At 66.7% G+C, this 13,485-nt stretch overlaps 1 protein-coding gene across 1 annotated transcript; it reads left to right on the forward strand.

Moving 5' to 3' along the window:
- The first annotated feature begins 6,541 nt into the window (after positions 1-6,541).
- WRAP53 (WD repeat containing antisense to TP53) lies at positions 6,542-11,861 on the forward strand. Its single transcript, XM_038386278.2, has 10 exons — positions 6,542-6,907; positions 7,291-7,389; positions 7,887-7,995; positions 8,410-8,498; positions 8,703-8,793; positions 9,117-9,249; positions 10,212-10,420; positions 10,541-10,644; positions 11,043-11,186; positions 11,541-11,861. The coding sequence occupies exons 1-10, from the start codon at positions 6,660-6,662 to the stop codon at positions 11,731-11,733; spliced, it is 1,419 nt and encodes a 472-aa protein (XP_038242206.1). The 5' UTR covers positions 6,542-6,659; the 3' UTR covers positions 11,734-11,861.
- The last annotated feature ends 1,624 nt before the right edge of the window (positions 11,862-13,485 follow it).

Here is a 13,485-nt window from a genome sequence, read left to right on the forward strand (position 1 = left end):
CCCCCCCAGGCGAGGTGGGCCGGCCAATAACACCCCCCACCGGAGAGATGGGCCCGTCCATCAACCCCCCGGGAGAGAGGGGGACCCGTCCATCTCACACACCCCACCGGGAGGAGGGGCCCGTCCATCCACACCCCCCGGGAGAGAGTGGGGCGTCCATCGCACAACCCCCCGGATGAGAGTGGGCCCGTCATGTAAACCCCCCGGGAGAGAGTGGGACGTCCATATCTCACCCAACCCCCCGGAGAGAGTGGGCCCGTCATCTCACACCCCCGGGAGAGAGTGGCCATCCATCTCACACCCCCCCGGGATAGAGGGGCCCGTCCATGTAACACCCAGGGAGGAGAGTGGGATCGTCCATCTAACCCCCCCCGAGAAGAGAGTGGCCCGTCCATCTCACACCCCCCGGGAGAGATGGGTGGCCGTCCATCTACACACCCCCACCGGAGAGAGTGGCCCGTCCATCTCACACACCCCCCCGGGAGAGAGTGGGCCCGTCCATCTCACACCCCCCCGGGAGGAGTGGGCCCGTCCATGTAACACCACCCCCCCGGGAGAGAGTGGGCCGTCATCTCACACCCCCCGGGAGAGAGTGGGCCCGTCCATCTCACACCCCCCCGGAGAGAGTGGGATCGTCCATCTAACGCCCCCCCGAGAGAGAGTGGGCCCGTCAATCTAACACCCCCCCCCGGGGAGAGAGTGGGCCCGTCCATCTCACACCCCCCCGGGAGAGAGTGGGCCCGTCCATCTCACACACCCCCGGGAGAGAGTGGGCCCGTCCATGTAACACCCCCCCCCGGGAGAGAGTGGGATCGTCCATCTAACACCCCCCCCGAGAGAGAGTGGGCCCGTCCATCTAACACCCCCCCCCGAGAGAGAGTGGGCCTGTCCATCTAACACCCCCCCCCGGGAGAGAGTGGGCCCGTCCATCTAACCCCCCCCCGGGAGAGAGTGGGCCCGTCCATGTAACACCCCCCCGGCAGAGAGTGGGATCGTCCATTTATTCCCCTGCCGGAGAGAGTGGGCCCGTCCATCTCACACCCCCCCGGGAGAGAGTGGGCCCGTCCCTCTAACACCCCCCCCGGGAGAGAGTGGGCCCGTCCATCTAACACCCCCTCCGGGAGAGAGTGGGCCCGTCCATCTAACACCCCCCCGGGAGGAGAGTGGGCCCGTCCATCTATTCCCCCCCCGGAGAGAGTGGGCCCGTCCATCTATTCCCCCGCCGGAGAGAGTGGGCCCGTCCATCTATTCCCCCGGCCGGAGAGAGTGTGGGCCCGTCCATCTATCCCCCCCCCGGGAGAGAGTGGGCCCGTCCATCTATTCCCCCGCCGGAGAAGTGGCCCTCATCTATTCCCCCCGGCGAGAGAGTTGGGCCAGGCATCTATTCCCCCCCCCGGGAGAGAGTGGGCCCGTCATCTATTCCCCCCCCCCCGGGAGGAGAGTGGGGCCCGTCATCTCACACCCCCCCGGGAGAGAGTGGGGCCCGTCCATCTCACACCCCCCCGGGAGAGAGTGGGGCCCGTCCATCTCACACCCCCCCCGGGAGAGAGTGGGGCCCGTCCATCTCACACCCCCCCCGGAGAGAGTGGGGCCCGTCCATCTCACACCCCCCCGGGATAGAGTGGGCCCGTCATCTACACCCCCCCCGGGAGAGAGTGGGCCCGTCCATCTCACACCCCCCGGGAGAGAGAGTGGGCCCGTCCATCTAACACCCCCCCCGGGAGAGAGTGGGCCGTCCATCTAACACCCCCGGGAGAGAGTGGGCCCGTCCATCTAACACCCCCCCCGGGAGAGAGTGGGCCCGTCCCATCTATCCCCCCCCCGGGAGAGAGTGGGCCCGTCCATCTATTCCCCCCCCCGGAGAGAGTGGCCCGCCATCTATTCCCCCCCCGGGAGTGTGGGCCCGTCCATCTATTCCCCCCCCGGGAGAGAGTGGGCCCGTCCATCTATTCCCCCCCCCGGGAGAGAGTGGGCCCGTCCATCTATTCCCCCGCCGGAGAGAGTGGGCCCGTCCATCTATTCCCCCCCCCGGGAGAGAGTGGCCCGCCATCTATTCCCCCGCCGGAGAAGTGGGCCCGTCCATCTATTCCCCCCCCCGGGAAGAGTGGGCCCGTCCATCTATTCCCCCCCCCCGGAGAGAGTGGGGCCCGTCTCCATCTCACACCCCCCGGGAGAGAGTGGGCCCGTCCATCTCACACCCCCCCGGGAGAGAGTGGTGGCCCGTCCATCTCACAACCCCCCGGAGAGAGTGGGGCCCGTCCATCTCACACCCCCCGGGAGAGAGTGGGGCCCGTCCATCTCACACCCCCCCGGGAGAGAGTGGGCCCGTCCATCTCACACCCCCCCGGGAGAGAGTGGGGCCCGTCCATCTCACACCCCCCCGGAGAGAGTGGGCCCGTCCATCTACACCCCCCCCGGGAGAGAGTGGGCCCGTCCATCTAACACCCCCCCGGGAGAGAGTGGGGCCCGTCCATCTATTCCCCCCCCCGGGAGAGAGTGGGCGCGTCCATCTATTCCCCCCCCCGGGAGAGAGTGGGCCCGTCCATCTATTCCCCCCCCGGGAGAGAGTGGGCCCGTCCATGTAACACCCCCCCGGGAGAGAGTGGGATCGTCCATCTAACACCCCCCCCCGAGAGAGAGTGGGCCCGTCCATCTAACACCCCCCCCGGGAGAGAGTGGGCCCGTCCCTCTAAAACCCCCCCGGGAGAGAGTGGGCCCGTCCATCTCACACCCCCCCGGGAGAGAGTGGGGCCCGTCCATCTCACACCCCCCCGGGAGAGAGTGGGCCCGTCCATCTCACACCCCCCCGGGAGAGAGTGGGGCCCGTCCATCTCACACCCCCCCGGGAGAGAGTGGGCCCGTCCATCTCACACCCCCCCGGGAGAGAGTGGGCCCGTCCATGTAACACCCCCCCCGGGAGAGAGTGGGCCCGTCCATCTCACACACCCCCGGGAGAGAGTGGGCCCGTCCATCTCACACCCCCCCCGGAGAGAGTGGGATCGTCCATCTAACACCCCCCCCGAGAGAGAGTGGGGCCCGTCAATCTAACACCCCCCCCCGGGAGAGAGTGGGCCCGTCCATCTCACACCCCCCCCGGGAGAGAGTGGGCCCGTCCATCTCACACCCCCCCGGGAGAGAGTGGGCCCGTCCATCTCACACCCCCCCCCCGGAGAGAGTGGGATCGTCCATCTAACACCCCCCCCGAGAGAGAGTGGGCCCGTCCATCTAACACCCCCCCCGAGAGAGAGTGGGCCTGTCCATCTAACACCCCCCCCCGGGAGAGAGTGGGCCCGTCCATCTAACACCCCCCCCCCCGAGAGAGTGGGCCCGTCCATGTAACACCCCCCCGGCAGAGAGTGGGATCGTCCATTTATTCCCCTGCCGGAGAGAGTGGGCCCGTCCATCTCACACCCCCCCGGGAGAGAGTGGGGCCCGTCCATCTCACACCCCCCCGGGAGAGAGTGGGCCCGTCCATCTCACACCCCCCCGGGAGAGAGTGGGGCCCATCCCTCTAACACCCCCCCGGGAGAGAGTGGGCCCGTCCCTCTAACACCCCCCCCGGGAGAGAGTGGGCCCGTCCATCTAACACCCCCTCCGGGAGAGAGTGGGCCCGTCCATCTCACACCCCCCCGGGAGAGAGTGGGCCCGTCCATCTATTCCCCCCCCGGAGAGAGTGGGCCCGTCCATCTATTCCCCCCCCGGGAGAGTGGGCCCGTCCATCTATTCCCCCGCCGGAGAGAGTGGGCCCGTCCATCTATTCCCCCCCCCCCCGGGAGAGAGTGGGCCCGTCCATCTATTCCCCCCCCCGGGAGAGAGTGGGCCCGTCCATCTATTCCCCCCCCCCCGGGAGAGAGTGGGGCCCGTCCATCTCACACCCCCCCGGGAGAGAGTGGGGCCCGTCCATCTCACACCCCCCCCGGAGAGAGTGGGGCCCGTCCATCTCACACCCCCCCGGGAGAGAGTGGGGCCCGTCCATCTCACACCCCCCCCGGGAGAGAGTGGGCCCGTCCATGTAACACCCCCCCGGGAGAGAGTGGGCCCGTCCATCTCACACCCCCCCGGGAGAGAGTGGGCCCGTCCATCTAACACCCCCCCCCGGGAGAGAGTGGGCCCGTCCATCTAACACCCCCCCCCGGGAGAGAGTGGGCCCGTCCATCTAACACCCCCCCGGGAGAGAGTGGGCCCGTCCATCTAACCCCCCCCCCCGGGTGGAGTGGCCCGTCCATCTATTCCCCCCCCCCCGGCAGAGAGTGGGCCCGTCCATCTATTCCCCCCCGGGAGAGAGTGGGCCCGTCCATCTATTCCCCCCCCGGGAGAGAGTGGGCCCGTCCATCTATTCCCCCCCCCGGGAGAAAAGAGTTGGCCCGTCCATCTATTCCCCCCCCGGAGAGAGTGGGCCGTCCCATCTATTCCCCCCCCCGCGAGAGAGTGGGCCCGTCCATCTATTCCCCCCCCCCGGGAGAGAGTGGGCCCGTCCCTCTAAAACCCCCCCCGGGAGAGAGTGTGGCCGCGTCCTCTAACACCCCCCCGGGAGAGAGTGGGCCCGTCCCTCTAACACCCTCTCCGGGAGAGAGTGGGCCCGTCCCTCTAACACCCCCTCCGGGAGAGAGTGGGCCCGTCCCTCTAACACCCCCTCCGGCAGAGAGTGGGCCCGTCCATCTAACACCCCCCCTGGGAGAGAGTGGGCCCGTCCATCTATTCCCCCCCCGGAGAGAGTGGGCCCGTCCATCTATTCCCCCCCCGGGAGAGTGGGCCCGTCCATCTATTCCCCCCCCGGGAGAGAGTGGGACCGTCCATCTATTCCCCCCCCGGGAGAGAGTGGGACCGTCCATCTATTACCTCCCCGGGAGAGAGTGGGACCGTCCATCTAACACCACCCCCCGGGAGAGAGTGGGTCCGTTCATCTAACACCCCCCCCCCGGGAGAGAGTGGGTCCGTCCATCTAACACCCCCCCCGGGAGAGAGTGGGTCCGTCCATCTAACACCCCCCCCCGGGAGAGAGTGGGTCCGTCCATCTAACACCCCCCCCTGGGAGAGAGTGGGTCCGTCCATCTATTCCCCCCCCGGGAGAGAGTGGGTCCGTCCATCTATTCCCCCCCCGGGAGAGTGGGCCCGTCCATCTATTCCCCTGCCGGAGAGAGTGGGCCCGTCCATCTAACACCCCCCCCCCGGGAGAGAGTGGGTCCGTCCATCTAACACCCCCCCCCCGGGAGAGAGTGGGTCCGTCCATCTATTCCCCCCCCCCGGGAGAGAGTGGGTCCGTCCATCTATTCCCCCCCCGGGAGAGAGTGGGCCCGTCCATCTATTCTCCCCCCGGGAGAGAGTGGGCCCGTCCATCTATTCTCCCCCCGGGAGAGAGTGGGCCCGTCCATCTAACACCCCTCCGGGAGAGAGTGGGCCCGTCCATCTATTCCTCCCCCGGGAGAGAGTGGGCCCGTCCATCTATTCCTCCCCCGGGAGAGAGTGGGCCCGTCCCTCTAACACCCCCCCCGGGAGAGAGTGGGCCCGTCCATCTAACACCCCCCCCCGGGAGAGAGTGGGCCCGTCCATCTAACACCCCCCCCCGGGAGAGAGTGGGCCCGTCCATCTAACACCCCCCCCGGGAGAGAGTGGGCCCGTCCATCTAACACCCCCCCCCCGGGAGAGAGTGGGCCCGTCCATCTAACACCCCCCCCGGGAGAGAGTGGGCCCGTCCATATAACACCCCCCCTGGGAGAGAGTGGGTCCGTCCATCTATTCCCCCCCCCCCGGGAGAGAGTGGGCCCGTCCATCTATTCCTCCCCCGGGAGAGAGTGGGCCCGTCCATCTAACACCCCCCCGGGAGAGAGTGGGCTCGTCCATCTAACACCCCCCCCCCGGAGAGAGTGGGCCCGTCCATCTAACATCCCCCCCGGAGAGAGTGGGCCCATCCATCTAACACCCCCCCGGGAGAGAGTGGGACCGTCCATATAACACCCCCCCCGGGAGAGAGTGGACCCGTCCATCTATTCCCCCGCCAGAGAGAGAGTGGGCCCGTCCATCTATTACCCCCCCCCCGGGAGAGTGGTCCCGTCCATATAACACCCTCCTGGGAGAGAGTGGGCTCGTCCATCTCCCTTTTCCAGCGGAGACAGTGGGCCAGTCTATTTAACAACCCCCCCTGCCCGGAGAGAGTGGGCCAGTCCATCCCCCCCCCCGGGAGAAAGAGTGGGCCCATCCATATAACACCCCCCCACCCGGAGAGAGTGGGCCAGTCCATCCACACCCCAACACCCTTCTTCTTTCCACCTATCCTGGGTAAGAGCCTGGATTGCGGCTGGGAAGAGAGGACACGTGGTCTGGGGGGCGGGCCTTGGAGCCCGGACTCCTGGGTTCTCTCCCCGGCTCTGGGAGGGGAGCAGGGGCTGGTGGCTTAGAGCAGGGGGGGGCTGGGAGCCCGGACTCCTGGGTTCTATCCCTGGCTCTGGGAGGGGATTGGGGGCTGGTGGGTTAGAGCAGGGGGGGCTGGGAGCCTGGACTCCTGGGTTCTCTTTTGCCATTAACTCTGTCTCCTGCCTTGCAGGCGCCCGCACTCCGGGGATGCCCGACTCACTGGGGCTCGTCGGCCGCTGGAGCACCCGCAGGAGCAGAGACGGCCCCCTCCGCGCTCCCCGCCGCCCGCCCAGCTGAGACCCCGGGAGATGGAGCCAGGGACACTCGCTGACGGTACCGGGGTGGACGATCCAGCCGCGGGAGACCCTGGGTCCCCGGAGCCGCCCACCAAGCTGGCCCGGCAGAACGGCTCCCCCGGGGGCCAGGCGCCGGGGGCGGGATCCAGGCCGGAGGAGGACCCCGGCGGGGAGCCGGCTGGGGGACAAGTGCTGGCGGAAGCAGGGAGCGAAGTGGCAGAGGATGGAGGACAGGAACCGGAGTGGGACGCGGAGTACTAGTAAGGGACGGGGTGATGAGTCGGGTCCCCCCTTGTGCCGGGCGTTGGCATGGGCCCCACACACGGAGCCTCCGATCTCAGGGGCGCAGGGAGCACCCGGTTCTGATCGCTGGAGCCAAGCAGGGGCTGGGTCGGGGTGTCCTGATCCAGTGGGGTGGTTAGAGGCCGGGGCCTAATGGTTAGAATGGCCGGCAGGGGCAGGGAGCCAGGACTCCTGGGTTCTGGCAGGGAAGTGGGGGCTGGTGGGTCAGAGCAGAGTGGTCGGGGAACCAGAACTCCTGGGCTCTCTCTCCAGCTCTGGGAGGGAAGTGGGGTCCAGTGGTTAGAGCCAGGGGGGCTGGGTGACCTCTGTACCAATGTCTCCCCCCCCCTTTCTCCCCCAGCCTGCCGGGCTACGAGTTCCTGGGGCCCCCCAAATTGCTAACAGGGGCCTGGGGTGAATACAGCAGCATGCTGGAGAACTTCCTCAAGGGCTGCAAATGGTAGGACGCTGGGCCGGGCCCTGGTGTCGGGGGCTGGGGCGGGGGGTGGATATTTGGGGTCACATCTCGGGACTCTGACCAAGAATCCGCTGCTCCCTCCCCCCCGGGGTGCTGAGTCACACTCAGCCTCCTTGAGGAGATCGGGGACCCCCCGGTGGTGCACAGAGCCCCAGGAGCAAGTCCCAGACACACCAGACCTGGGGACTCCTGGAGAGTGGGGGCTGCATGGACACCGTGGGCTGGGATTGAGGGGACCCTGAATTGGGATCGGGGGAGGGTCCCCATAATGGGCTGGGTGCTCAGAGCAGTTGTTTCCCCATGGGGCCTTTAGCCTAAATACACATGGATGGGAGGGAAACTGAGGCTCTGGGAGGGCAGTTGAGTCTAGTGGTTAAAGGGAGGGGGGTGGGCTGAGAGCAGGACACCTGGGTTCTCTCCCCAGTTCTGGGCAGGGATGGGGGCGCCCTGACGGCCTGGCTGTGCCCCCCTCTCCGCAGGGCCCCCGACGGCTCCTGTCTCCTGACCAACAGCGCCGACAACACCTTGCGCATTTACAACCTGCCCCCCGAGCTCTACGACCAGGAGTGGGGGGCCATGGCCGAGATGGTAGGGGGGAGGGGCGCCGTGGAGGGGGGAGGGAGAGTTGCTCTTAAAGGGACAGTCATACACACACGCGTGCGCGCGCACACACACACCTCCCCCCCCCGTGTGGGGCGGAACTGTGCTGGTGCAATGGGTGGGTGGGGGGCTGGTTTTCCCCAATAGTCCCCACTCCCCTCCCAGAGCCAGGGAGAGAACCCAGGAGTCCTGGCTCCCAGCCCACCCTGCTCTAACCACCAGCCCCACTCCCCTTCCAGAGCCAGGGAGAGAACCCAGGAGTCCTGGCTCCCAGTCCCTCTGTTCTAACCCACCAGCCCCCACTCCCCTCCCAGAGCCAGGGAGAGAACCCAGGAGTCCTGCCCCCGCCCTGTGGCTCTGGGGGGCGGCAGCCTGACCGTCCATGGGTCTGTCTCCCCACAGAGCCCCGTGCTGCGAATGGCCGAGGGAGACACCGTCTACGACTACTGCTGGTTCCCACTGATGAGCTCCGCGGACCCGCCCACCTGCTTGTAAATGCTGCAGCCACGAGGGTGCCCCCTGCTGACCCACGGGGAAGAGGGTGGAGCCCTTTCCCATCTGGCCCCAGGGACTGGCTGGCTCAGGGGGCGGGGAATGGGGCAGGGGCCTGTCCCCTCTAGGGGTGCTTGTTCCCCCCCCCAGTTGTTCCCCTCTGACCCCCCACTCACATTTCTGCCTCTCTTGTGGTCCCGCAGCTTTGCCAGCAGCAGCCGTGACAACCCCGTCCACGTGTGGGATGCTTTTCATGGGGACCTGCGGGCCACGTTCCGCAGCTACAACCACCTGGTGGGTACAGAGCTTGGCGCCCAGCCCCACTGCGCCCACCGCTGGGGAGAGAACCCAGGAGTCCAGGCTCCCAGACCCCCTGCTCTAACCCCACCAGTCCCCACTCCCCTCCTAGAGCTGGGGAGAGAACCCAGGAGTCCGGGCTCCCAGACCCCTCTGCTCTAACCCCACTCGTCCCCTCTCCCCTCCTAGAGCTGGGGAGAGAACCCAGGAGTCCGGGCTCCCTGCCCCCACTGCTCTAACCCACCAGCCCCCACTCCCCTCCCAGAGCCAGGGAGAGAACCCAGGCGTCCTGACACTCCTGTGTGTGTGTCTGTCCCCAGGATGAGCTGACGGCCGCTCACTCCCTTTGCTTCACTCCCGACGGCTCCCAACTGTTCTGCGGGTTCGATAAGACCGTGCGGGTGTTCGACACGGAGCGCCCGGGCCGGGTGTGCGAGAGCCGTCCCACATTTGGTGAGAGCGCCCCCTGGCACCACTGTGGCGGATGGCACCATGGCCCTGGTTTTGTAAAATATCATTAGGTTTCAGAGTTAACGCTTCCACGGCCGGGAAAGGAAGGGCCCGTGGAGGTCAGGGAAGTCGGATTCGGGATGACGCTTGGGCTTCTGGGGAAAAATAGGGAATTGTTCTTTGTCGCCATGGTTCTTTGTTGCCGCAAATCTTTAGTAATCCAGATGTGTACATAGCGGGGTGCGGATGGTGGATCTAATTGAGCTGTCTGCTGCAGCGAACGAAATCAGGTCGTTTGCCATCATTAGGTTCCAGCGTTAACCACCCACTCGGGTTTGCTTGGGGGGTGAAATGTGTGCATGAGCCCCAGCTGCTCCCCTTCTGCCAGTGAAATAGGCATTAGGCAGCTCACTGCCATCATTAGGCTCCACAGTTAATATGCCCCCAAGATTTGAAGTTGCCGTTTGTGACACAGTGGGGGTCCAGAGCGAGTGGACTCCCTGAGGGGGCCCATGGTGAGAGATTCAGAGAGGGGCGGTTCCAGGTGACTCTCCGGAAGAGAGTGAACCCCCGAGAAGGGCTGTCACTGAAGGGGGTTCCCCCCAGGGACCATATGGGGCCAAGAGTGGACACGACCTCTGAGCTGAACGTTGTCACCAGCTCACGGGAGGCTGTGGGGGGTGGAGAAACGACCCCTCCTCTTTGCGCTGAAACAGGGAGCTGGCAGTTTACTGCCATCCTTAGGGTCCAGAGTTAATACCCCGCCCGGGATTGGAGGGGTGGGGGGGCAGGCAGGGTCAAACCTAAACCAGGGAATTAGGTCTCGGTGGTGTCACTTTTTCCACCGTGCCATCATTAGGTTCCAGAGTTAACAGAATGGCACTGAGTGGAGGGAGTGGGAGGGCTGTTCCGGGGGGGGAGTGTTGGTTGGGGGTTTCTTAACCTGTCCCCCCACCCCGACGCAGTGAAGAAACAGGGGCAGAGCGGCATCATCTCCTGCATCGCCTTCAGCCCGGCCCAGCCCCTCTACGCCTGCACCTCCTACTCCCGGACGGTGGGGCTCTACTCACGGGCCGAGGGGTCGCCCCTGGCCATGCTGCAGGGCCACCAGGGCGGCGTCACCCACGCCCTCTTCTCCCCCGACGGCACCCGGCTCTACACCGGCGGGCGCAAGGTAGGCGGAGCTTACAGAGGGGCAGGGCCTAAGACACGGCTGCGGTCGGGGGTGGAGTCCGGGGGGGGGTTTCTCTAGTGGGGTCTGCTGGGCTCAGTCTCTTCCTCCCCTCCCCGCCAGGACCCCGAGATCCTGTGCTGGGACCTGCGGCACCCGGGCCGGGTTCTGTTCTCCATGCGCCGCACCGTGGCCACCAACCAGCGCCTTTACTTTGACCTTGAGCCGTGAGTGACCCCCCCCCCCTTCCCTCAGCATCCCCGGGGGCCAGGACTCCTGGGTTCTCTTCCCCAGCTCTGGCACCTGCTCTCGATACGAGCCAAGGCAAGTCACGTTGTGGCTGTGTGGCTCAGTTTCCCCACCTGCCTCAGTTTCCCTACCTGTAGAAAAGGAGTAAGGCGCCTTCCTTTGCCTGGGGGGCGGGGTGGGGGCTGAGCGAGGCAACGCTGCTACCGTAATGCCCCTAATAATGCCCCTTCAGATAATTATCGGGGTCTGGGGAGGGAACCCAGGCGTCCTGACACCCAGCTGCTGTCGGTGTGGAGCCCAAGGAACCCTGGGAGCCATAACCCCCCCCCCCCCAGCTGCAGCCTCTAAACGCCGCATTGGGTATGTCCCTCCCCAGGAGTGGCCGGTTTCTCCTGAGCGGTACCACGGTGGGGCTGGTCTCGGTGTGGGACACGGATCAGCCCCCGACTGGGGACACGGAGCTGGTGCTGGAACCCACGCTGCAGTTCCAGGCCCTGCGGGACTGTGTTAACGGGATCAGGTACCGTGGGGCGGGGGGGCCCGGATGCCTGGGTTCTCTCCCTGGTTCTGGGAGGGGAATGGGGGCTGGTGGGTTTGAGCAGGGGGTGCTGGGAGCCAGGACTCCTGGGTTCACTCCCTGGCTCTGGGAGGGGAGTGGGGTCTGAAGAGTTAGAACAAGGGGGCTTTGAGCCAGGACTCCCCGGGAGAGGACCCAGGTCTGGGAGGGGAGTGGGGGCTGGGAGCTAGGACTCCTGGGTTCTCTCCCTGGCTGTGGGAGGGGACTGGGGCTTCACATTAGAGCTGGGGTGGGGGGGCTGTGGGTCGGGGGGAGGAGCCGGTGGCCCCCTCTTGACCCTGTCTCCCCTCTGTCCAGCCTCCACCCCAGCCTGCCCTTGCTGGCCAGTGCATCCGGCCAGCGCGAGTTCCCGGAGCTGTGGGACAGCGGCGAGGAGGACGTGGAAGGGGGGCCCGGGCCCCCCCAGCGCCCGGCCCGTGGCCAGAACTGCTTGCAGCTGTGGTGGTGTGGGGAGAGCCGGGGGCACGACCCGGCCCCTCCTGCCCCGTGATGCGGCCTCCGGATGGGTCGGGGGAGATGCGGGGGGCACTGTTTAGCGCGGGGGATCTGTACATAACGCACTCTGCTTTGTCTCTTTTTGCTGTCTTGTTTGGAGCCATAAAACTTTTTATTATCATCCCCCCCGTACGTTTGTGGGGAGCTGGGCTGACACCCCGACAGGGGCCACTTTGACCCCAGCCTGCTCTAACCACTAGTCCCCCTAACGCCGCCCACTCCTGGGCTCCATGATCCTGGGGTTTCATGCCTTTCGCTAGGCCCTACTATAACCACCAGCCAGTGGGAGACCCTACAATAACACTGAGCCCCCCCGCTCGCTGCCCCACAGCACCCCCTGAGGCCAGCCCCGCCTGCCGGGGGATAGCACCCCCTACTGAAGGCCACCGACGCTGGTGGGAATTGACCAAGTCCCCATGGAAAAAGAAGAGAAGGAAGACGGAGGAGGGGGTACGATCTGCCCCTGCCTGCTCTGCATCCCTCCCCAGTCGTCCCAGTAACGGGGGGCAGGCAGGACCAACCTCCCCCCCCCAGGCGTGTGAAACCCACCCCAGAGATGCTGTCTGGGGCCAGGTGGCCCAGCGCAGGGTTGGTTTGTCTTGGCAGCGGCTGTCCAAATACAGCTGGAGATGGGTAAATAGCTCTGCCCCACGGGAGGGAAGGGTGCCAGCCGGCCGGGAGTTGGCATGAGTGTCCGTTGAAAGGTGGGGGGCAGGGGGGTTGTGAGTCAGGACTGCGGGGTTTGGCCGCTGGGAGGGGAGTGGGCTGCACAGGGTTAGCGGGGAGGAGGGAGTCTCGTGTAGACAGCTGACCCCCCCCCAAGAGGTGGCTGCATCTCGGCGCCGGGCCAGGGGTCCCTGGGTCACCGGCCGCCCCGCCCCAGAGGTGGCCGCATCTCGGCGCCGGGCCAGGGGTCCCCGAGTCACCGGCCGCCCCGCCCCAGAGGTGGCCGCATCTCGGCGCCGGGCCAGGGGTCCCCGAGTCACCAGCCCCCCTGCCTGGCCCTTCTCCTGCGGGTCGGGGCCCCTTTAAGAGCTCACCTTCCAGCCTCCTTCCCACCTGAGTCTCCTGTTTCCAGCCGCATCCCGTTGCCACAGCAACCTCCTGTGATGTCACAAAAATGGGATTAGGAGCAAACAGGCAGGGCCAGGAGCCACCCCCACCCCCGCCTCCTTAAAGGGACCCGGACTCCTGGGTTCCCTTCCCAGCCTGGGAGCCAGGACTCCTGGGCTTTGTCCCGGCTCTGGGAGGGGGCCCCCTGGTCTAACCAGTAGCCCCCACTCCCCTCCCAGAGCCGGGAGAGAACCCAGGAGTCCTGGTTCTCAGCCCCCCTCCCGCTTAAATCACTAGCCCCCACTCCCCTCCCAGAGCTGGGGAGAGAACCCAGGAGTCCTGGCTCCCAGCGCCCCCCCCCCCCCCGGCTCTAACCCACCAGCCCCCACTCCCCTCCCAGAGCAGGGGAGAGAATCCAGGTGTCCTGGCTTCCAGCCCCCCCCAGCCCCCATTCCCCTCCCAGAGAGAGAGATGTGGCCAGTGGGGCCCCTCAGCCTGATCTGGGCCAGCGGGGAGGGGGTGCGTACTGGTCTAGATTGGCTGCTGGGTCTGATCCTGGCAGGGGGCGAGATGCCACGGTAGATGGGCCTGTGGGGCTGCTACTATGGGGGGATGGGGGTGGCCCCCTGAGCTGCCGGGAGACCCTACAATAACAAAGTGACATTCGGGCCCAGTGTTCCCAGAAGACCCGACA

The sequence above is a fragment of the Dermochelys coriacea genome, chromosome 28 (genome assembly GCF_009764565.3).
Source record: "Dermochelys coriacea isolate rDerCor1 chromosome 28, rDerCor1.pri.v4, whole genome shotgun sequence".
In the NCBI taxonomy this organism is placed as follows: domain Eukaryota; kingdom Metazoa; phylum Chordata; order Testudines; family Dermochelyidae; genus Dermochelys; species Dermochelys coriacea.